The sequence below is a fragment of the Mycteria americana genome, chromosome 3 (assembly GCF_035582795.1).
Source record: "Mycteria americana isolate JAX WOST 10 ecotype Jacksonville Zoo and Gardens chromosome 3, USCA_MyAme_1.0, whole genome shotgun sequence".
NCBI lineage: Eukaryota > Metazoa > Chordata > Aves > Ciconiiformes > Ciconiidae > Mycteria > Mycteria americana.
The window spans coordinates 33,370,580-33,396,196 of record NC_134367.1 but is presented as its reverse complement, the minus strand read 5'-3'; the positions used below and the strand labels follow the sequence as shown (position 1 = coordinate 33,396,196).

At 38.1% G+C, this 25,617-nt stretch overlaps 1 protein-coding gene across 2 annotated transcripts in view; it reads left to right on the top strand.

Moving 5' to 3' along the window:
- LMBRD1 (LMBR1 domain containing 1) overlaps positions 1-23,067 on the top strand; it is an 88,342-nt gene extending 65,275 nt beyond the window's left edge. Inside the window, exons 12-14 of one of the 2 annotated variants that reach the window (XM_075498148.1) lie at positions 5,336-5,414; positions 21,784-21,875; positions 22,023-23,067. In XM_075498148.1, the coding sequence (XP_075354263.1) occupies positions 5,336-5,414; positions 21,784-21,875; positions 22,023-22,142 (291 nt within the window). In that variant the 3' untranslated portion in view covers positions 22,143-23,067. The remainder of the gene's footprint in view (positions 1-5,335; positions 5,415-21,783; positions 21,876-22,022) is intronic. The other variant, XM_075498147.1, reaches the window with a different exon arrangement.
- Positions 23,068-25,617: the final 2,550 nt, after the last annotated feature.

Here is a 25,617-nt window from a genome sequence, read left to right as displayed (position 1 = left end):
AAGGCAGTTTGTTTGGTTGTTTTAATATTGTAGACTGATTGTATGTCTCTACAGTGCAGAACCATTGTGGGTGGAAGGGTGGGAAGGACAATTTCATTAAGGATCCTACCAAGCTAGTCTTTAGGCCTTTCAGTGACCTGAGAAAAGAATGCTTTATGATAAAGCTTGCAGGTAACAAGATGCATGGAAGATTGAAAAGTAAATAGTAAAGGCTGTAGCTAGCAGTTTGTTTTGGTTTGAATAAAATGGTAATGTTTCAGTAAAATAAAATGTGTGTGTAGAGGGGGGCAGGGGCATTGGGACTTAAGCAGCTGACCTGCAAGTGTTTGTTATGACAAATAGTATCTGAACATAGATACATAGTTTGTAATGAAAAGGGCCAAGAGAATGGAGCATAGCAGTAGGGAAGTGCTTGTGTCATTCAAACAGCTATTGAAATGCAGTCCTGGTCAGCACTGCAAGAAGGATTAGCTGGAATGGTTGAGTAGAGCTACAACTTTTAATTTAAAGGATTAAAAAAAAAAAAATCTTATAGTAAAGATAGCCATCCTGGGTCTTTAGCTTCTTAGGTCCCATTTCAAAGAGCTGTGTTTAAAGTGTATAAAGTAACTTGGGTAGAAACTGGTTTTTATTGTTAAAATAACATGAAGCATAAAGAGTATGCTGGTAAATTACATCTGGACCTCTCTGGCATACCAAGTAAATACAAGGGTTTTGGACAACATCCTCTCAAAGAATCTTTCAGAATGTACCAGACATTTTTTGTCTGACTACTCTGATAACTGGATGTTAAGCTTTTGTATTTTGAAATGAGGAGAGATGGTTTCTGGGAATGAAGAGGACCAACAGATTTTTCTGTGGGCGTTACCAATGAGGAGGTTCTTAAGAGTTGTGAATTGGTTGTTATGGAACCAAGGAGTGGCCAGGAGCATACACAGGAACTGGGCAAGGGACATACATTTTGTACATATGGCAAGCTTCCTGATGGTCGAAGTTATATGCACCAGTTTGCTTGGACGGTCTAGATTTTCATTTCTCACACACACAACAGTCAATTTCATCATTTAAAGTAACACCACTGGTAACCAACACTGCACAGAACCAAGTCATAAAGAAGCAATATTCCAAGTGAGCTTAGTGGATGAGTGGGCTGATTAAACATGTATGTCAGAATCTGATGGCTCACAGAAAGACAGTGTGTAGAAAGAGCACTTCCCCCCCTTTTCTTTGCTCTACGGTAACTCCCAATCTAGTAACCTGTCAAACTAATTTGTAACCAAAATCTCTAGTGATGCATTAGACAGGTTAGAATCCTGTTTGAATCTTGAACGGTTTCCTTTGGAGGCTGTTAGTCTTGACAAGACTTAACTTTGAAGTGCTGTTGACTTTTCCTGATAATTGAATCTGTGTAGAGAAATGGAGGTCTTGTGAAGCAATGTTAGCTAGACCTGGGATACTTGATGTATTTAACTCTTTGACCATTGGGATGTTCAAAGCATGTGTCCCCAATTAATTGAAAGTGTCTTCAGTTATGATGTCTGTAGGAAACTTCTGTTAAGTTTCTTTTGGATAGAGTGCCCTTACCAACTCAGGCCCAGTGTAGGGCTTTGGTCAATTTTCATAGCTCTTCAAACACTGAAGAATGCTTGGTTTCATTTCTTAAGACAACCTTTGCAACATCTGCTAAACAGCTATGAGTCTCTTCATAGCCTTTAACAAAGGTAGAGTTCTGTCCAGGCCTTCATCTCTGCTTTGTAGCAAAAAATGTAACTTTGCCCATATTTGAAGTGTAATTTCTATTTCTGTTCAATGAGGCCAAGTTTTTTCCATTTGTTTGAAAGACTGACTGCTGCTTGCTGGTGTTGCTACCTGGTGGACCTGTAAGACTTGACTGGTGCAGACGGGAATTAAAAGGCCAGCATTTGCCATAGGTGACATTGATACTTTTCCCTGGTTGAGGGCCAGAGCAGCAGCAGTCACTTTCCTTCCTCAGCTTTCACACAGATAATTCAGGGGAGTGGAGCTAAGCTGCGGGACACTGAATGTCTGTTTTCATCAGCAGAAATCCAGAAGTATCCCTTAGATGGCCAAGTGCACAAACAGATTTTTAAGTTCTTGATCTTGAATGTAAGCAGGAGCAAATTATGTGAGTGTAACAGGCTGTAACCTAACCTTTTATATGGTAGCTTGCTATTTCCTTAAGTGTCCAAAATGTGTCAGCTCTTGCAGCACACGTACTGAGTTACTGTACTTGGTTTTGTCTCCTGCTTTGTCCTTGAGACACCCTGCTTTCAGCTTTGGACTGGATGTGGTAACTGGAACACTAGAGTTACTCTGACAATGCTCATGCTAAAAATGTCTGAGACTTGACTGCTCTACTGCGTAATGCTAAGTAAATTATTTTGAGGAATTGTTCTGTAGACAGGTCTCTGCTGTCACTTATGCATCTTTCCATGTCCAGTCATTTTCTCCGTGCCCTGCAGGGCAAAAGGGGCTCTCTGCTAATACAAAAGTGCTGAGATGACAGCATTAAGAGCAAAGGTCTCATAACCTTTTCTGGGAAATTAGCACAACTCGGATGCCTCTGAAGTGCCTGAATACTAATGCACGCAGCAGGGGAAACAAAGGAGGAGTTTGCATGCAGTTGCAGATCTACAGTCTCACTGGGATCAGAGATGTAGTGAAATAGCTCACACAACTGGAGTGCTGCCATGGATAGGTGTGGGCTCTGAGAGACAGGCTGGGATGGCCAGTAGGGAGAGTTGACCTTTATGTGAGAGAGCAGTGGGAATGTGTGGAGTTTTGCCTTGGGATGGATAAGCCAGCTAAGTGCTTATCGGTTAGGATTAGAGGGCAGATCAGCATGAGTGATATTGTCTGCTACAGGCTGCCTGATCAGGAGGAAGTAGCAGATGATCCCTTAAACCTCTATAACTTCATGTTCACAGTCCCTGGTCCTCATAGGAGGCTTGAGCCACCCAGGTATCTGCTGGAAAAGCAACACAGTTGATCAAGCACAAGCAATCCAGGAGGCTTCTGGAGTGCACTGACAACTTCCTGACACAGGCAATTGAGGAGCTGAAATAAGGAAATGCTGTCTTGGACTTGGTGCTGAAAACAAGGAAGAAGTGATCAAGGGCAGTCTTGGCTGCAGTGAGCCAAGTGAGATGGTGAAAGTTCAGGATCTGAAGAGGAGAGAATAGTAGGATCACAACCCTGGCCTCAGGAGAGCAGGTTTTGGCCTGTTCAGGGACCTGCTTGGAAGAGTTCTAGCATGTAGAAACCAACTTTGTGCTGGCAAAGGTGTGGGGGTTTTTTCTTTACTCTAATTTCTTGCACTGGATGAAGTGATACTGAACTCTTGCTGAGTCTTACCATAAATATTGTTATTTTTTAGTTAATCCTTCAATATAAGCAATAACTTCCAACTTAATTTTCTGTGTAAGTTAGCTTTGTATGAGACTACTTTTGCTTTTTTTAATACTTCTGTAGTTTGCTTTCTGTAGTACTACTTATATATTAAAGAATATTAAAATTTGAATGTTAGAAATTCTAGCTATGTAAAAATGAAGATTCTGTTCAGCTGATAATGAGATTACCATTCCTCTTAGCATGGCAAATGTGGATCCTAATTTTTATTAGGAAGGGTTAATACCATGAAATGCTTTACTTTATATCTCTGTTTTGGAATACACTTCATTTTTTTCATGTCTGTTTTGTGAAAAGGTAGAAAACTTTCAGTGGACCTTTACAAGGTTTTGCCTTGTGCAGGAGGGAAGAAAGGATTGCTAGGGAAAGAGAGGCTGGTTTTATGACTTGAAGGTAAACCCCAGTGCCTTGAGTTTGTGGAAAGCATTTAGAGTTGAATCCAGATATGTCAGAAGTCTTAAATTACAGGAGTGTTCATGGAGAACAAGAATTATATCAGACCTGGAAAAAAAGCATAGATGTTATCAAAGGAAGCCCACAGGTCTAGCTATTGTTGCACGTTGTATTTTAAATTTGTACTACTTCAGAATGAAAATGAATAAAGATAAGGAAGACAAAATTTTGAAACGGCAAGATTCTGATTGTTCTGTGCTTTTTGTATGCCCCTGTGTAATTGTACAATGTATAATGCTGTTTTTGAAAGAAGCACTCTTTGAGCAGTGTAAGCTGTAGTGGTGACAGCCAGCTGGAATACCTCCTGGAGCCGGACCACTGCTAAATGTACACTGAGTAATTGAAATTTCATTCTTCTGTTCTTATCCTATTGTTTCTAACTACACATTGTCCTCTTACTTTTGGTTCCACTTTAATTTCTGGTTCCTGTGCCTAATCATACTCCCTTTGGATCAGTTTCTTCTAAGCAGCAGTGATCTCCACGCTTCCATGTGTTTGCATGAAATGAAGTTAACTGTTCATACAAACTGCTGCTTTTTAGGATAGACACTTCGTTGTTTTTTCTTGAATGTTTGGAGTAGAAGCTGAATTTGCTTAATATTGATAAACTGTGTCAATTAAGTTGTCAAGAGAAGCATTTAGTTTTGTGTGCCAGCCTGTACTGATTTCTGGTAGGTTTTAAGGGACATGTTTCCTTCAGCCTGAAGGAGAAAAGTTGTTGACCCTTAGTGATTTCTTTAGAGAGCTTCCTGTTTAGGAAGTCATGGGGGTGAAAGTAAGTACAGTAGATGTGAGACCCTTTGAAGTGAGTTAGTCTATGGAGAAATCAATGTAGTACAAAGGATTTGCATTGGACTTTGCTAAAATTATTCACTGATTGTTCAAAAGTAAGTGTGGTACATAAGAGCTCATGTGGTCTCTGAAAGGGTCAGTTTTGTGAAGATTTGAGACATTTAAACAGGAATATCTAGGTTTTCAATAGTTCACTTCAGCATAATTTGTCTTCTTCCACTCTGGCTACCTAAGTATATTGGATACTATCATCTGGCTTTTAGACCAGAAGTAAACTGTATTTGGTATCATCATGCAAGCCTAACACTTCCATGGTATCTTCATCACCAAAGTCAAACTCCAAATTCATTTTATGCACAGTTAAAAGGTTTAATTTCAGAGAAGTTTTTATTTTTCATGAGTCTTCAAAAAGAACACAAGCTATTAATTTTTACTAAATGAAAGCATATTTAAAAATGTTCATGTTGTACCACTTACAGCTTACTCTGCATATACTGGTCAAAAACAATCTTAATCATTTTGAATATTGTAAGAGGTTTGTCAAAGTCTTTTTTTATAAAATTAATTTATTGGGAGATGTGTTTCTTTCAGGGACTATCATTGTGTATGGAAGGCCATTGCTGGTAGACTAGTGTACTAATTTTCTTTATTTATAATGCAGAGTAATAAGACAACTGATGGCCAGCCAAGGAATGTGACAACATTTGTATCTAAAGACTGTGATGCAGATGCACCTGAAGGTAAGATAAATTAACTTTTCTTGTATTTCCTATGTTGTATGTGCATGCTCAGCTGTAATAAGCAGCTCAATCTCTTCATGGCTTTAATTTGCTTTGGTCTAATATGAAGCTTTGATGTATAGCTATACCCAGAAAACAGCTTGGCTACAGCTTATTTAATTCATTTGAAGAAATGACTATTTTTAGTAGAAACCATGTGTAACAATGTATTCCAGTTAACTTTAAAATCTTCCACTTGCTTTAACATGTATGTAGAAGACCTTAAAAATAAACACTAGCTGGTGAATAGTTTAGCATCTGAAGTGTCACTTCAGTGTATATGTTTATCAAACGTACAGAGAAGTATTCTATTAAATTTCACAATGTACTCAGGAAAACTAAGTTCTGAACTTCTCAGTGCAACTTTACAGATAAGAGAATTCTGCAGTTTTTAAGATGTGAATATGAGCAGTTCCATGAGCAACAATACCAGTGGAACTTGACATGTTAGGCTATTTTCCTGTAATCCTCTTACTCTTAACTTATCGTTCCCTATAACACCCAGTATAACTCTTGCTCATCTGTGTTATTAACCATCCCTTTTTGACCAGTTATTTGGGCAGAAGATGTATTGTAGATATTCTGGAGCTGTGAATAGTGACTAGCAAGCAGATGGCTAATTGTGGAGCTTTCCTTGACTTTCCATCTATGCAGACCTCACTGTTGAATTTTTTTGAGAAGGGTAACATTTCATAGAGGAATAAAGATTAAATAAAAGTTGGGTAAAACTGGGAATGAGTTTTAGCCTCATTTCATTAAAAAAAAACAAGCTAATTAAATCATGCTGGAGTTGTGTTTTTACAATGTTGCCTTTCCCCTTCCTTTCCCTCTGCATACAAACATTTTTTTGCAGTTTGAATTGCACTAGCCATTGCAATACCAATACTGCTGTTTAAGGTCACCATCAATTTTATTGATTGCTTTGGTGTCTTGTTTAAAAAATTGATCTCAGCAAAAGATTTATGGCCTTCAAAATGTTCCAGATTTTTTCAGGCTGAAGCTCTCAATTGTTCTCACTCTGGCAAACTTTCAGCTCCTCTGTATAAAAAGGAGTTGAATTATATATGCATTTATATACTTATAGAAAGGCTTGACAGTGTTTGTTAATTGGTAGAAAAGATAAATAGTTGTCCTGTATTCTCATCTTATCAGTAGTCTGTAACTACTGAATTCTGACTATGCTTCTAGAAGATCTTAGCAGCTCCTCAGGTTTTCTTCCTACTTATGTTACTGGGAAAGATAATATTTAATTTTAAACTATTTTTGTTCTAGTGGAGATAACTGGACCATTAGTTCTTTGTTGCCAATCTGTGAGGCTGTGGTCTCTTTTGCAAGGTGGTCCCCTTGTATTTGAACTTATCTTCAAATTTAGTATGTAGGTGGTAGTCTTATTCCTGGTGGTTCATATAATTTTCCAAGGGGGATTGATTTTTCTTCTGTCTTCTCCATACTTCAAATAAATGATTTAGCCACACTTATTTTAGATGGCTATTTTTAGACTTAATGCACTTTTAAGTGTTTTGATATGTTGACAAATGTAATTGTTCAATTCATATTTAAGCTGCCATATTTTTTGTGATTAAAAATAGAAACTGTTCTGTGGCAGTTTAGAAGAGCAAAATCTGTCATCTTTCAAAATGAGATCACTTTGAGCAGGTTGTACAGATCTTTGTTTCTTGTAAACAGCTTTTTGGCTTGGCTAGTATTTGCTGGGAGAAGAATATACTCACTGACATCAATAAGCTTGTTAGTCTTGACTTTTCTGGGAGAAATTCAAATAGTCTGATTTCATCAGACTTTGTTGCTTAATCGTAGGAACTGGGGTTGGACTGAAAAACTTCCTAAATCCCACCTATGCTTGGTGATATTTTAGAGTACTTTGAATACTTTGCATGATTTTTTTTCCTAATTTGCTTTGATCAATGGAAACAATATAGCTGATGCTTAAAACTAGTGTTCTGATGTGTTGAACACAAGAGTTGGCCTGTGTAAATGATGGCTTTGGTTTGCCATCATTAACATGTGTTGTTGCACTGGGTATCTGAGTCATGTTCTCTTTTCTTAATAGGAAAGAGACAGAGAAGGTATTGATATGCTGTCCTATGCTAGCCTAGTGTAAGTAGAAGATGGATGGATATTTCTTACATGTGAAGGTTAATGTGATCAAAAGGCTATAGTGGAGTTCTATTAACTACAAATACAGTCAGGCCATTAAAGTGTTTTTATAAATGAAAGAAAAGTTTATTTTGTGATGCTGAAAACTTAAAAAAAAGTTGCATTAATGAAAACACTTTATTCACTGTTTCATCCAGTCAATTTTAGAAAGTGGAAATGTAATGCTTGCCTTGGAATACCTACCACTTTTAATACCTGGTAATGAAAAGTAATGAAAATAAATGTTGTAGATGCTGCTCCGTGATCAGATAAATTTCACTTGTCAGCATATTCTATTTTGAAGGTAGGAACTAGATTTTTAAATACAACTCCTGTTTTTAAGGATACTAGACACAGAGCAAAAATAGATGCAACTAACTTCAAGTTAAGATAAAGATTGGCCAAGCACTTGTATTTTTTTTTATTAACTTCTGTGGTACTATGATTTTATCTTATAAACCACTGAACTGCAACTAAATGCAAATACTGATCTGTCTTCTCAGCACTTTATTTTGTTTTATTTAAAATGAATTAATTCAGCAGGTGCTTTTCCTTAAACATAAAACAAACTATGACCTTTTAATGGCTGTGCTGATAGATAAGCTTATAGCAATCCGCTCTGTTTTATTGAATACTCAGATGTTGTATATATGATCTCTGCTTACTCTAAGGACATTTTTTCTTTCTGAGATGGTAGAAGAGACCTGATCTGATCTTGTTGTAGCAACTAATACTCTCAGTAACTTCAATATTGTTAAAACTTCAGGCTTTAATTGGCAGTGTTTTCTATATATGTTTCAAACCCGTGTTTGACTTGATGAAAAGGACAATTACACTTTCTGAGGAAACATAAGGCACTTAAAATACAATCTTATAAAAACCACACTCTTAACTATTTATGGTTAAATACATAATTCGTGGCATTTTAGCATTGTATTGTCTACTTTCCGGCAGCGAAGCTTGTCTGTATTTACTCCTAGTATGCAGGAGGTGCATCTGCTTTATACTGAATGCCAGAGACCATGATAGCATAACTACATGAACCAGAACAGAAGCCCAAAAGTAATAGAGCAGGCTACATCTTATAACTCAAAGTACCTTTTCTTAGTTACATTTAAACATCTTACACAAAAGGCTTGTGTTCTGGTTAACGTAGACTTTTTAAAAGCTTTTTAAATGGTCTTTTGGAGCAGCAAACTTAAATATATTTGTTATAGGCAAAACAAGCATTAGTTTTCAGTGTCGATACAGTCAGGAAAAAGACCTCATTTGATCATTGTTTTCAAGGTCTAATGCCCACTGAACTGTTGGGTCCACGGTTCAGTTGAGCATAAGGTCAAGCAAAGGAGTTCAGTTATGTGATTAAGACTCTTGCAGCTGGACTAATGCATTGAAAACTTGGTATAGGTTTAGCTAAACAGGTTAATGAGACTTAATGTAAATGAGCAATGGCTCAGCTGCAAGCCTGTATACAAGATTTTTCCCAACCTTAATATGAGATCTGATAAACACTCTCTACCTCTTTCTAGACCAGAAAACCATGAAAGTTGGTTTTTTAAACATCATTCACTTTAAGTGCAGAACATGCTATGAATCCCCTTTGACTTGGATTCTTTCATTTCCTTAACTGGGAAAATGAGCCTTACCAAAGGCCTGCTAAATGCTGGGTACAGTCTATCTCCTGGGCCTCTTGCATAGACCTGTGACTCCAACTGCATGTGAAGTGGGAAAAAAAAGGTTATCTCCATTTCTAAGGCTTTGAACTGAGCAGGACTTACTGTGCTAATTACATCTGTGCCTTCTTGTAGGACTCTCTTGTCAGCTGGAAATCAACAAGTGTAAGACCTCAGGCTTTATTTTAGCCTGAATAAAGATTAGATGTAGATGTTACTCAAGCTGGAAAGGAACCCCGGATATGAATGCCAAAACAGGAACATATTTGTTTCTCCTTCAGAGAAATCCAGGAGGCATGCAAAGTGAAAGCACAAGCAAGTTGCTCAGAACCTTCACTATTAGTAATTTTGTATTGAGTATCTTATGACCATAGATCACCACTCCCAAATGGTTGTTTTAAATGAATTAATTTGCAAAGTTGAAATGTTTCACAAAGAGCCTAAATAAGGATTTTAGCATGGATTTTATCTATTTTCCAGTTATTTTACTGAATGACCTTACTAGTACTTTACCCTGAATATACTTACTCAGTACTTATACCTAACACTACTGAAGTCCTCTATAATCATGAGAACTCAATATAAATAAGCACAATAGTGCATGTTTGACTGCAGAAAGCCCTGTTTGGCAGCCGTAAATAGTGTGAGTAGCTAAGAGTGCCATAAATCTTCCTGCAGTATTTTGTTCATGGATGCGCAGTTGTAGAAACATCAATTCCTACACTTTTTTCTGCACCCCACCACTGTGGACAGATATGAGTTGCTCTGAACTACCCCTCTTCTCCCACGAAGAGATCATAACTGGAGAGAGAAGAGGCTGCATTTACTAAGCACTCCAAAATGTTAAAAGGAGTTTAGCAATAAAGCAATTGCATATTCTCTTCTTGGATCAACATCCTATTTCTATTGCCTGTTGGATTTAAGCCCAACAGTAAAGTGATGTGCTCTGATATTATCAGTACTTTGGAATAAGAGTTGAAGCTCCTTACAAATGATAGAGGGGTATGCATCCGCTCTGAAAAGGAAGTAATGAACCCAGTGTAAGAACCCCTTTAAGTAAGAAACCTATCAACACTTTATCTACAAAATGCCTTTTAATAAAGGCAGTTCTCTTACCAAAAGAAGGCATCATATTTGGCCTTTCTATAAATAGCAATGCTACCAAATCTTTTCATCACTGAGAAACATGAATTACAACATGTATTGGAAATATTTAAAATGAAATGTTGGGAGCTGCTTCTGCTGGGGTAATCAAATCATCTTTCTATCTTGGTACAAACAGCTGATGAATTCACTACACAACATGCTCAAGAACAGCCATGCAGAAAACTTAGACAGCAGCCTGTAACTACAGCTGGTGAAGCTGCATACAGATGTTTCCTGTCCATCTTCAAATATGGCTTGCCAAATAGAATTAAAAAGGATCAGTTCATGAAGATGGTCTCTTTGATTGCCTAGGACACATCCTGCAGCTGGGTTGGATGAATGACATTGGACTGGGCAAATCCTGTCTGAACTATGAGAGAAACCTGACTGGATTAGTCAATTGTATCATAAATCATGTATCTGAAGGAGCCAGAAGATGGGAAAGGATGGGAAGGAAGCCATTGTTTTCAGAGCATTATTAATGAGAACATCACTAATTCACATCCAACTTCTCATTTAAAAGAATTTGGCACTGAGTCCTTTCAGTTTGACTCTTTAATGATATACATAACTGGTTTTGTTCTCCAGAGAATAAGTAAGGCATGCCAGCACTGAAAGTTGCCCTACTTAGTCAAATGCTTCTTTGAGTGTTAGCTGGCTATAAATACTTCTGTCTAAGGACAGAATATGAGGTACTCTGTGTAAGGATATTAAGAGGTCAAGACCAATCTGTTAAAATATCTTCTTTCTCCCCATCCTCCAAATTCTTTTCCATGTAGCATGATCTCAGGATGAGGAAAACAATGAATCCTTCTCACACTGGACAGACATCCTTCTTAAATGGTCAGCTAAAGACAGTATGAGGCAAGTAGAAAGGACATGACAAAAATGAAGCTAACATTGAAGGTCAAGTGGTGTAATGTAGTTTCAAGGAGAAGTCTAAACTAGTGTAAGTTAAAGCTTGTACCAAGCTGATGCTGGAAAGTGTGGTAGGTAGCTAATGGAAAGTGTTTTGATTAGAATGAAAATGACAGGTTATGCTGTCCATTGATTTCTTGCTTTCTGGAATTTTGCATCCATGTTCATCCCTAGGGTATTGCCTTCAAAGTTTATCAATAGCTATGTCTTTAAAATAAGAATTGTTGCCTTTAGTTACTTAAAAATAAGATGTTCAAGGGAGACTTAGAAAACATCTCTTGCAGAAGTTCAAATTTAAGTCGGCGGTTTAAAGGCAAGAAATAGCAATTATATGGCTTGTGTACAAATACATCTGGCCAGTGTTTGTAATTAACCTAAATTGTATCTAGTGTTTCAAAAGGTACCTAGTTTCAACAGAAACAGAGAACACTTTTTCCCTCTGTGGGTAGATCCAATGGTTTATTGCTTCCCTGTAGAAAAAGGACAGTATCTCTGTTTGGAATTAGCATGGCTTCAGATCTTAGTCGTTGGTTAATGCTGTACCTTTTCACTATATGCATGGCCTTGTATAGCATTAGTATTTCCTTTACTTGAAGGTATTTAATAAACAAAAACTGTCATCCTTTAAACTTATGAAAAATGAGATTAATAGGTTTAGCTCTTTGAATCTCATTAAATGGTTTTCCTCTAGTCTGTTAATACATGCAAATCTTGGCACCCCCTCAGATTCTCTGTAACCAAACTAAAATAGAAACCTTATAGCTGGATGCAATTTTCCATTGTAATGCCATAGCTGTGCTAGGATGAACTCCAAATCTAAAATGGCAAAGAGAGGACTGATAGGCTCTTTGAATGTATAGAGGGAAGTGGTGAGAACTCTTGCCTATGTTTAGCTAAAGCTTGTTTGTGCTTGCTTGTTTGTAAGATCTAGTACCCTTTTTCTGCAACTAAATCCCGCATTTCCTGTTCATACATGCCACTTCAAGTTTGACTGTTGGAAAAAATGGTTAGGTGACCCAGATTGCTCAATAGGACTTTGTTCTCATTATTTAGCTTTCAGGAACTTTGACTAGTGACTTTTCTTCTCTTTTCAGCACAAAATCTTGGAGGATCTTACTGGAAGCCTCCTTATGCTATGAAGTCCTGCTAGCACTGAAGGGACTTGGAGGTTCTTGAGCCATTTAATGTAAATATTCATAGTGTGTAATTATCATCAAGAAGTTGTATGACTGCTGCAATAGTTAATGAACTGCAAATAGCTATTGGTCATCCAGACTTGTAACTTTTGCTACAAAATCAGATCTGACTATTTTGTTATAAAACCAGACTGATTCACATTGATTACATCCTTTTCTGTCTGTCTAGGTTTATATCAGACTGGGTTTGATTTGCAGATATGCAATATGAGGTATCAAATGCAACTTACCTGTAGCTTGAGTCAGAAAAAAGCAGTTTGCTTTCTAAATGATAGCTTGTCCCAAATAGTTTTTCCAGGTTCCTCAGTAGTCCATGGTTTCTGAGTTCCTGGCTCCACCTTAGCTTTTCCTTTGGCAGGATTTGATTCCAAACCTACTGAGCATCTCTTGTTGAATAAGTTAGGTTTTTGGACTCTACTTCATCCAGCTAGACTTTTGGTTTCGAGAGGTCTCTTAGGTGCCATCTCACTACCACTTCCAGCTAAGCAAAAAAACCTAGACCAAAAACAACTGGGATGAAACGGCAGGCAGCTTTTTGTGCTTGTATGTTAGACCTATATTTAAAAAGATTGTAGATAGCTGCAAACTATTGTTTAACATCCGAGTGATTTGATACTTATGCTTCTGTAGTGCACTGTAGTACTTGGCTCTCAGCTTGAAATATTGGAAGCTTAGTGATTCTCATCTCTTTAAATGGGGAGATATTGTAGCTACATACAACAAGTTGGGAAATGTTTTCAGATCCTTGCTATACGTGAATGAACCAATTCCAGTAGTATGTTTTCCAACATGCTTTTCAGTCTGATAAGGGATCAAAGGTGTAAATTTGTTGCAAAGTTAACCTTGAGGCAAGCGATGGTGAAGCTCTAATACTTGCATTATTGTGAAAGCTGAAGGAGTGACAACTTGAAGGTTTAAGCAATTTCTGGAAAAAGTTAGCTGAGGGAAAGAGAACTAGTATGGGATGCCACAAACTAAAAGTTGTAAAAGCTTTGTATAGCAGGTTGATTTTTAGCTAGTGAAACCAGAGAAGCAGCAGCAGACAGGCTGGATTGTGAAGTGCAAAGGCCAGCTCAACAGCTGAATGAGGCTAGTATTAATTTTGTGTGTGTATATATATCACAGCAGAGAAGAATATGGAACAAGTGGGCATGTGCTCAAATAGAATATGAAAAAAAACCTGCTTTTGTAGAAACTGCTGAGTAACAGGCAACTAAGAACATAGTCATTTTTTGCCCTGTTTAGCCAACAAGAAAAGAAATACTGCATTCATGGCTGGGGGCAGCTGTTACTGCCACTCCATGAATCTGTTTCCAGAGAAACCTGTGAGAGTGGTATGTGAAATACAATCTTAAACTTCTGCAGACATTGGAAGTCCTGGAGTGACCTTAACAGCTTCATCCATATTTCTCTAAGTGTAAAGTTGCAAGATGATAGGTACAAGATCAAAGGGCAAACATGTAATTACAAAACTTTTGATATACCTGCTAATATCTGGAGATTCCTGAAGCTTCCTTTGTCTTGTCCATCTGAACACTTTGGGCTGTGACCAAAGCTAGAACCAGAAACAAGTCTATGTCCTGTCTCAAGGTTTCAATCTTTAGCAGACTGTTTTCTTTCTGAATTTTATTACTTGCTGCTTATTTCCACTATTTTGTGTCTGAATTTTTTTTAATAAATGGGAAAATCAGTACACATGTCTCAGGATTGCTTACAGAACTGTAGCACTCCTTCCCTCCAACGGTCAAAAGGGATTCTGATCATTCATTGAGTATTTATGTGGGAAGTGGAAGTGTTGCTGCTTCTTGAGAGAAAAATTAATTAGTCGTTATGCAGTGATGAATATGGATTATGGGTCTTACACCATTAGGTGTCACTTGGTTTTTTACCTAGTTGAAGTGTCATGGTTTTTTGTGGGCCATTAACTTGTACAGTTTCTCTGTACAGGCAAAGTTACTTTTTTGGTCAGTTTGATTACTGTGAATTGACTATAACTGTTTGCATGACTTCACTAGTGAAATGTTGAATTGCAAGATAAAATTAAATAATAGGACTTTTATTTTGTGTACTCTATAGCCACATGTAGCCAATCTATGGGTCTTACACATTTCCTTAGTCTTTCATAACTGGTCTGAGTTACAACACACTTTTCTTGTCCCAGATGAGGTATCCAATTAAGAAGTTCCTTTTATTTTGAAGTTTGAGAAAGCATTACATATATTGCTGCAAAGAAAATCTTGTCATTGTAACAAGATTTTGTCAGAGCCCTTAGTTTACCTTAGTGAGTTGCTGAAGGGGCATACTTATCAGAATCATTCTACCATCCAGTAAAACATTTGCTATCATAGATCTTTCAAGTAAAATAATCCAAAGGCTGCTTCATCTTCTGCTGTTGCTTAGTTTCTGGTAAGTAAAGGCATGTTTCTCTGAGGCCTTTTTCAAGCCTGAAATCTATGCCCTGTACCTGCTCAGTTCATAGGAGTCTAGTGTTTTTCTCACTTTGTTTAAAATACTTGTAGACTGTGGCAGAGAAAAACATTAATATTGATACTACTTGTAGGTGCGAGATAATGTTTCAGAAGGTATTTAGGAGTGGTCTATCCAGCTGTGTTTCACAAGTTACAGCATCCAAAGCCAACTGTTCTTGCTCTAGTTTACTCTATTTGTCAAAATGCATTTTAGCTTTGCAGGAAAGCCATAGTAAGAAAATATGAGCATCTTTAAAAACAATTTAAAGGCAGTTGACTTGTTTTATTGTAATGTAGAACTGATGTGGCCTGTAGAAATGTTCTTTCTGTGATATAACGTGCTGCTTGTCTTAAGTCACGTAACCCAAGTGAAGCATACAGGAATGGCAGTAAATAGTAAAATAGGTATGTCGTCGTATCTTCGTAGCACAATGAAAAATAATATCTGGAAATCAACAAAAGCCTAGAAAGAATGTGCTTAAGGTGTCACAGCTGTTGAAGCGCTGCTGTATTTGAGGTACCAGAGATGTGCATTAATGATCATCCCATAGAAATGTTCCTATCCAAGTTAGATTAAACTGTGAGTAGGGGCGCAGGCCAAATGCAGGTAAGTAATGCCTGTAAGTAATGCCTGTAAGGAAGAAATGCAGGTGTCCCCTTAACTACACTTTCCCAGGTGAAATCTCAAACCTTTTGGAACTTGATGTGTAATTTAAGTTTAGAAACACATCAAACCCTTTCTTGAAGTTAAGTTGAAAGTTGGACTGGAAGCAGCAGCTGCTTTTTGCAACACAGCTTTTGAATGATTGGCAGCATATGAAACACTACATGTTCTTGGATACCTGAAGCCATGCCTTCAGTGCTTTTAGGATTTGGAATATGCAGTGTTTATACATTCTAGCACAGTAAAGCTGCAGATTTTCCTTTAGAAGTAGTTTTGAGTGTATTTTAAGCAAAATTAGGTTCTGCTGGAAATTAGGCAGGTAAACTTCATCTGTCTGTGGATGACATTCTCAGATTGGGTTTTCCATCCAAAATACCATGTTTAGTGTTAGATCTACCTGTGGTGTCTCTGTCTACCTTCGTGTCATGTGAATTGTAATGATTTTGATCACACACAGGACCTCAAGAGGTTGTCTGGTCCAACCCCCCAGCAGGGTCAAGGAGAGCAGATTGCTCAGGTCCATCCACTTGTGAGTGTCTCCACAGATGTAGATTCTGAAACCTCTTTGGGTAGCCTGCTTCAATGTTTAACTATGCTGATGGTGAAGCTTCTCCTATTATCTAATAGGAATATTTCTTGCTGAAACTCTGTCACCTGTTGTCCTTTTGTTGTGCAGGTCTAGAAAGAATCTTGCCCGGTATTTTGTAGGTCCCCACTAGCTAGCAGAGGCAGCAGTAGGACACGCCTGCAAGCACCTTTACTCCAAGCTGAACAAACACATCTTCATTGCATGCTGTGTGCTCTAGCTGTTGCAGTGGTCCTCCACTGGACTTGTTCCAGTGTGTCAATGCTTCTTTCTTGCTGGGGTGCCCAAAATGGCACTGTTGCAAGTGTAGTTCTAGTCAGAGTAGAAGGAAGTCATCACTTCCCTGGACCTGTTGGCTGTACTCGTGTTAGTGAAGCCTGGTATTCAGTTACATTTTTGAGTTGCAGATGAGCACTGTAGCACTGAGAACTACATGTTCTGTTTGTCTACTGGGACATGAGGTTGCTTTCTGCAAAGTTGCATTGTATCTGGTCAACCCTCAGCCTGCACTGTTCCATGGTGGCACTTTGTTCCAGGTGCAGAACTTCTGTCTGTTAACTTTTGAGGATTATTTCAACGGGCTGGAAAAATAGGCTGCCTCTGAATCTTACTATCTAGTGTGTGGGGCCTCTGCTCCCCAGTTTGATCTACAGATTTACAGATGATCTAATCTGTTTCATTGTCCAGTTGATTAATGAAGAGGTAAAACAAGTGTGCACTTTAGTATTGACTCCCAAAGAATGTCAATGTTTTTAAATTACATTGTTCACAACAATTTCTAACTCTTCCCTAAAACTATTTCCTTCTATATGCTTTTGTGAAAGCTCACTGTATTTTCAGATGCAGAAAAGGCAGACTGCATTATTTGTAAATAAGTTCTCGTAATTTGAGTTTTCAGTGCATGAAATGACTTTTTAGGCTTTAAGATTTGTTTATCAACAGATTTGTTTATCCTTGTGATTCATATTAAACTAATTCACTTCTCAGAACAAGCCTTTGTTTGAAAATATTAGTACATTAAGCCTAAGGGTTTTCTAATTCACCAGAATGAAAAAAAACTTCATCAGTGGACTTGAAGTAAAAGATAGTTGACTCTTCAGGTAGTCATGGCTATTAGCACTTATCATCCTTTGTTTAAAAAAAATTGTTTTGTCTTGAATCCTGGCTGTTTGGCTTTGCTTGGTCAGCGCTATATAATATGCTCTATTCTTAAAGTGGTGGCAGTTATGTATTGGAGGCTTGGTAGCTTTCCATGTATACTTTTGTTCCAAATGATCAAGCTATGTCAGTAATATTAACAATTATCATTCTGGACAACAACTAGTTATCTTAATTCAGGTTATTCATTATAACTGATTCTAAATTATGTCATGTGGATGAATAAGTTGATTAAAAATGTCATGTTATGTCAGCCTATTTACTAATATCTTAGTTCAGAAGGAATAACTAAAATTTAGTTAGCTGAACTTGTGACATATTCCATAGAAATGTTTTCTCAAGGTCAAACTGTTCTAAAATATTTACCGTCATCTATTTAATCCAATTACTATAGAGAGCCATCTGAAAGTCTTTTAGCTGTTTTTTAATTCAAGTAACCAGCTGGAGAGCTGCAGATGGTGTTGACAGTACTATCTGCAATTATGAAGCATATTCACTTTACCGGCATTTCTTACTTTATCGGAAACTTCACTTTTTCTATGGACATGTCATGCTAGCATGGAATGTTGAGTGGTGTGCTACTTTACAATCTTTTTTCCTCTGTTGTAGGGTAAGTACTATTGACTGGTGTTAATGGGGGAGGGGGAAGGGGAACAGTTTTCACTGCATAACTGAGATCTAGTCTGGAAAACCAGGAAGGATTAGTTCAGCCAAATTCCTTCCCTGTGCTTTCATTCTGTATGTGTTGGTGGAGAAGCATGCTTTCTCTAATTAAGCTGTTTTGCACTTTAATTATCTGCAGAATGTGCCTAGTTGTGTGTTGTATCCCTTGTGTCTAGTAGTTGTGAAATCCCAGTTTAACTTTTTTGTCTGCTGATACTGTGTAATAGACTCCAGAAATCAGTCTGCTGCATAAAGTAGTATTTAACTTAGTATTTTAAATTGTTCCATTAGTTTTATCAACTAAGTCATTGGAGAACTGTTGAAGGAATGGAGTTGTTTGTTTATTTAGATACAATCATTCTAGACACTAGGGATTTAGTTTGTGGGTGATTGTCTCGGCAAGGTCAAGCAGCAGACCATCCTGAAAAAGACCTATCCCTAACTCCTAAGTTTTCTCTCCCCAGGAAATAGTGAGCTATAGTATGTGGTATTGTTAAAGCAGCAGTTATCTAATGTGGAAGTTAAATCTTTAAATAAAATACTTACTTTCAGAAACTGATGATTGTCAGCTTGTTAGCTTGCTAGATGGCTGCTGAAAGTTAAACTATATAAGTAGCAGCATATCACTCACAGCTTTAGGAGGTGGGAATTCTGTAATTCAGCTGCACCTAGAGGGTATTTCCAAACCTGGGGTCAGAACTGAGGGACGAACAGGCCAGTTCTGGGTTGCTTGCTTTCTCTAGTGTTCAAATTGTTTAGATACCAATTTCTGCTCTGAAATGGGCTTTAGGTGGGGTTTGAAGCATAGTAAAAGAGAAAAACAGGAGATCACGTTATATGTTAGCATGAACTCAGTGTACCCCTCCTTGCACTGAAGAGATTCTGTCAGCTGGCTCACATGTCCTGCTGGCTACCCTCTGACATGACCTCTTGAATTGTACAGGCTCAGTGTCCCATACAAGCCTTTATGCTGTCTGCAGTCTTAAATGCCTTGACAATTTGATTCTTAACTCTGTTAAAATCTGCCACTTCGTAATGGAGAAGAATACTAAGTATTTTTAGATGTGGCTATATTTATGGTGTTAGACAGGGAGTAAGATTTAACCAGTACTGTCAGGGTACAAATAAGCCCTCTATAAGGGTCACAAAAGGCCCAGTATGTGGTGGGCTTTTTGCCTACACAACTCAACATTGTAGTTGACTTCGATTTTTACAAAACTTATACAATCCTGGTAGAGAGACATTTTTCAAAGTACTGAAATGTTTTCTAGTACAGAAGCTGCTTTTTATCTCCTTCTTATAGCTACAGTTTATCTAAAATGGGAGGTGGGTAATTAGGATCTGTGTCAGAACAGGCAATAATTGACACTTGTAGGAGAAATTGTACCCAATAGTAATGGGGTTACCTGTGTAACTCTTAGCTTAGCATTACCTGTTTTCACAGTCACTCTACCATAATAACAAATATTTCTCATCTAGTCCAACTGTATACCTTTTTGGTAGAGGAGAGTAAATTTGATATAGAATAGAATATTTCTGTTGGAAGGGACCTACAACCATTATCTAGTCCAACTGCCTGACCACTTCAGGGCTGACCAAAAGTTAAAGCATGTTATGAAGGACATTGTCTAAATACCTCTTAAACACTGACAGGCATAGGGCATCAGCCACTTCTAGGAAGCCTGTTCCAGTGTTTGACCACCCTCTCGGTAAAGAAATGCTTGCTAATGTCCAGTCTAAACCTCCCCTGGTGCAGCTTTGAACCATTCCCATGCCTCCTATCACTGGATACCAGGGAGAAGAGATCAGCACCTCCCTCTCCACTTCCCCTCCTCAGGAAGCTGTAGAGAGCAATGAGGTTGCCCCTCAGCCTCCTTTTCCCCAAACTAGACAAGCTCAAAGTCCTTAGTCACTCCTTACAGGACATGCCTTCCAGCCCTGTCACCAGCTTTGTTGCCCTCCTCTGGACACATTCAAGAACCTTCACACCCTTCTTAAATTGTGGGGCCCAGAACTGCACACAGTACTCAAGGTGAGGCCGCACAAACACTGAATACAGTGGGATAATCACCTCTTTTGACCGGCTGGTTATGCTGTGTTTGATGCACCCCAGGAAGTGGTTTGCTGCCTTGGCTTCCAGGGCACGCTGCTGACTCATTCAACCTGCTGGCAAGCAGCACCCCCAGATCCCTTTCTGCAGGGCTGTTCTCCTCTCCCAATTTATACTTGTGCCCAGTGTTACTCCGTCCTAGGTGCAGAATCTGGCATTTGGTCTTGTTAAATTTCATCCCATTAGTCATAGCCCAATGCTCCAATCTATCTAGATCCCTCTGCAATGCCTCTTGTCCCTTGAGAGAGTCAACAGCATCTCCCAGTTCATCAGCAGACTTGCTAATGGTGCATTCAACTCCTGCATCCAGATTGTTGATAAATATATTGCACAGGACTGGCCCTAGAACTGAACCCTGAGGAACACTGCTGGTGACTGTTCACCAGCCAGGCGTAGCCCCATTCACTACAACCCTTTGAGCTCTGCCCTTCAGCCAGTTCTTCATCCGGTGCATCCTGAACCCGCTTATCCCACAGCTGGACAACTTGTCCAGAAGGGTGCTGAGAGGGACAGTATCAAAAGCCTTACTAAAATCCAGAAAAACTACATCCACCACCTTCCCTTCATTCACTAGGCAGGTGACCTTATCATAGAAGGCTATCAAATTAGTTGAACAGAGCTTTCCCTTTGTGAACCCATGTCGACTGTGCCTGATGATTGTATTATTCTTTAAATGCCTTTCAATAGTACCCAGTATAACCTTCTCCGTGATTTTTCCAAGAACTGAGGTTAGACTAACAGGTCTGTAGTTCCCTGGGTCTTCCCTCGCACCCTTTTTGTAGATTGGAATAACATTGGCTAGCTTCCAGTCAGCAGGGACCTCCCCAGACTCCCAAGATCTTTGGCAGATGATAGAGAGGGGTCCTGCTGTAACATCCACTAGCTCCTTCAGTACTCTGGGATGAATCCTATCAGGCCCCATGGACTTGTGAATGTTCAGCTGATACATCTGGTCCCTTACAATTTCAATGTCCACAAATAGAAAGTCACTGTTCCCACACTTGTGGTCCTCCCAACTCAGGGGACTGGGCAGCCCAAGGTCTATCAGTATTACCAAAGACTGAGGCAAAAAAAGCATTGAATGCCCCTGCTTTTTCTTCATCCCTGTTAGTCAGATGACTATCTTCAACAAGTATTGGTCTAATGTTTTCTTTAGACCTCTTCTTGCTATTAACATACTCAAAAAAGCCCTTGTCTGACACAACACTGGCCAGTTTCAACTCTAACTGAGCTTTGGCCTTCTGCGTCTTCTTCCTGCATATATGAACCGCAGCTTTGTAATCTTCCTGCAGAGCCTGACCTTGCTTCCAGAGATCACACAGTTTCTTCTTCCTCTTGAGCTCCAAGAGGGGTTCCCTGTTCAGCCAAGCTGGTCTTCTGCCCTGCTTGCTTGACTTACGACACAGTGGAATTGCCTGCTCCTGTGCTTCTAAAAGGTGGTTCTTACAAACTGACCAGCACTCACGGACAACAGAGTATAATTGTTCTTCAGAGCTGAATACTCTCCAAAACTGTTGAATTATTACCCTATAAATTAGAATTAGCCGATTTCTATTTGTTCTGTGTTAATCAGTACTACTTGCTTTCCTTTTAGATCAGTGTATTGTTACTCGGACGTACCTTTTTCTTCATAAATTTTGGTTCTTCAGTGCTGCCTATTACTTTGGGAACTGGGCATTCATTGTGGTAAGTACTTTGATTATAGAGATTGCTGAATCAAGTTGGATAATTTACAGTAGATATCACTGAATCATTTGCATCACTGCCATTCAGTTTTATGTATGCTCCTTAATTGAATAATAGTAACTTTTACTATGTATTTTAAATTTGCAGGTCTTTTTAATTGGATTAATTGTTTCATGCTGCAAAGGCAAGAAATCAGTCATTGAAGGTGAAGTGGATGAAGATGATTCAGACATGAGTGATGATGAACTGTCTGTTTATTACCGTTGATAGCCTTTTGCTTTCAAGATGGAAAAATGTAATTTAAAGTTATGTTGAAAGTCATACCCATGTGGAACTGGTATCCAAATAAGCATCCTTGCACCTGTAAAAATAGAGGAAATAAGTGTACTCATCTAAAGGGGTAAAAAAACCTGAATAAAACTTTGAGTATCACTGTAATATCAGAACAAATACTGAAGCTGGGTTTGAATAATATATAGAAAATTTTGTTCTATGATTAAACAGATATATGTAACTTTCTGATGTGTAATTTGATGAACTATTGTAACTTTCATAATTCATTATGCTTCTCTGTTACCTTAGGGTTTCTTAAATACTTTCATGCCTAACTTACAGGACTCTTTTTTTTTTTTTATTCAAGCTCATAAAGCTAGCTAAAATCCTGCAAAACAGCTAGTGTAAACATTTCTAGAAAGATTTGGATGAGGTTTACACTTTCAGAAGGATGTGACTTAACTTTTGCATTAGTTTTGCTGGCATTTCTGGGATTCCCATATAAAACTAGAGCTAACAAGAGACTGTCCTTAAAGTATGCCAAAAACATCTGCTTAAGTGGTGAGTTCCCAGTCTGTGAAGAATAAGTCCTTTTCATACTGTTTTCCCCACTGAGTTACCATGGGAATCCTCAGGTAACTATGAGGTGGCTTTGACTTTATCAAAGGAAATCATTAGTGTAAATGACAATATTCAGCATTGTTGCAGTGTTTTAGTACAGTTCAGTTCTGAAACTGCCAGGTGCCTGACTCAGTAATAACCAATGGAATAATTAAGATGTGATTAATTTTTAACTTATTTTTCTCTTAAATGCAAATTGTCTAGTTTGAAGCTTTCTTTCAATATTTAATGTAAATGTTGTCAACTTGTTTACAAGCCAATATGTTTATATAAACACAGTTCATAAATATTTTTGTCATTCATGTTGTCTTTGTAAAGTAATGTTATTTTAGCTATATAGGTATTGAGCTATATTTCTAAGGCTGAAAAATAACTTCAGATATCCTTTGACAAACTCTGAAAGAGAAAATGTTTACAACTACAGGTTTTTAAACTTCTAATGCTACCTGAGGGAAATTATAGTCCATGCAAGCACATGGAGATGTAACTTAGGTAATCTTTTTATAAGGCTAATTGTTAAATAACTATTTAACTGTAGGGGAAATATTAATATAATGTCTGGCTCACTTGTTTGCAAACCCTTAAAACTGACAGGTTTCTGTTGAGTTATTTCAAAAACAGTCTGCCTCTTCCTGCAGTATTTCAGAACAGCAGGGTCTCAGGAACTTCTGAATTTTAATTCAGTTTCAATATTTCAAGAAGTCTTAGGTGAGTTGCTTAGTTAATGCATGAACACAGGGAACTGATGTTTGGACTCTTACAGGAACAAACAAAACAGAAGTATTTTAACAAGCATTCTGTGCCAACTACTCCAATAATATACATGTTTATGTGGCAACCTGGAAGAATGTCTGATGTTGTAGCTTGATCATAAGCTGCAAATACAGTTAAGTCCACTCAACTAATAGCAATCAATCTGTTTGCTACCAAAGAGACATCTGAAAGGACAGAAATGTATTCAAATGCTGATAGTAGGTACTGAAACTTGACTAGGCAGTCTGAGCTCTCTTTGACTAGAATTAGCTGAACACTATTTAAACATGACCATTGGGGAAACTTGCAAGGAATTATTTATAAGAAGTTCAAGTAACTCAAATGGAAGGTGGAACCTGATGTTGGCTGTCTGGAAGCTGCATCCAGAGGATATCAAGAAGTTACAGTATACTTCTTTGGATGTCCTGGTAGAAAAATTACATGAGCTAATTTAAATAAAGTTAACTGCTCAGATCTTTTTCTTTTTTGTGGATTTTGTTCATATTTCATCTTCAGCTTTAACCAATGATAATTGTCACTTCCTTCTTTGGCTGTATCATGTACAGATTTATTTTTTAATCTTTCTGGGTGTAAGATCGGGCTGCAATACCCAATTTTGCAGAGTTGTATCCATTCTATCTAAACTTTTCACTGGGGAGATCACTGCTTGTCTGGGGAAGATTAGCAGGAAGGTGTTGGTTTCATGCCACATAGCTGCTTGCATGTTGCATGCAGGCTTAGGGAGGGTCACTGGCCAAGATGCCTGGCCAGTCCTTAGGTAATGTTGCTATAGGTCTCCCCTGTTTCCAGGCTGTTCTTCACTTCCAGGGCTTCCCAGTCCAGTCCTGTTTCCTGTCTAAATAGCCTATATGCAGAAATGCCATGATCTGCCTTTCAATTGGTGGCTTTCTCTTGTCTCTTTAATTGGAGGATCCAGTAAGTACCACTTTTTTTTAATCCAGGTGTTAACCAGGTTTACAACTAGCCCATTGCTAGTTGCAGCTAGCAAGAAGCAGGGTTCTGCATGAGAGTTCAAAAGTTGTTTCAGACATTTGCTGTCACCTTCTGTCATACAAGCAGTAAATAACTGTCAGCATTTATAATCAGAATTATTCTTCACCTGCCACATCCTCACTAAAGTTTCTCAGGAGTTCAGTGAACCATTTGACTGACAAGGTTTTAAAAGATTTTGTATGCACTAATGTAACTGTAACAAATATACACTCAAGAATTCATCTCTCATCAATACTTCATGTGATGGAAACTTGACATTTTTAACTAACTGTGCCTTTAAAATGAACTAGAGGTGTTTTTTTTTTAAAGTTTGTGTGATGAACTCACCAAGTGAATTTGTACATCTAGTATCACCCAGTGAAGAAAACTAGCAATGAAATTTAAGATAGCCTGAGCTTAAAATGTATGACTTTGATCAATACTTGCAGGAACTTTAAGAAACAGAACTTTCAGTATATTATTTCCTAGTTGTCTCTTGTTCTGTGTTCAATAAAATACTTGCAAGTAAAACAATGAATTACTTTTCTTCCACAAAGTTATCCCTGCTGTGGCAGCACTTGTAGTATGATTCAAATAGTTCACTCATTCATAGCTGTTAGCTATGAAATGATAGTACAGAGTTTTCTGCAGGTTTTGAAGCAAATTTGAACTTTCCAGTCATGTTATAAGTGTTCTACCTTGTAAGCAAACTTCCTTGTAAGTAATCTTCAACTGAGTCTTCAGACATCTCAATTTTCTGGACTCAAGACACTTAAAAAGGCATCAGAATTGTTTCACTGCTTTGATTACATGAATGATATTCCAAATCCATCTCTGTAGTGTGACCTTTCAAAACTTCTGAATAGGTGTAGTACTATTGTCAGACCTGGCTTAAATTAGATTTTTTTCTTTTGTACTTTTCTGGTCAGCTTCTACCATGTTGGAGGCTCATGAACATTTAGAAACTAGTGAGCCTTAAGTCTTGCTGACATATCAAGCATAAACTGTGGTCACCAGGAATATGTCTAATAGAATTCAGCAGCAACACATGCCAAATGGGTCCTCATCTTGCTGCTTGTTCTGTAGTGATTGGTGGTTTATC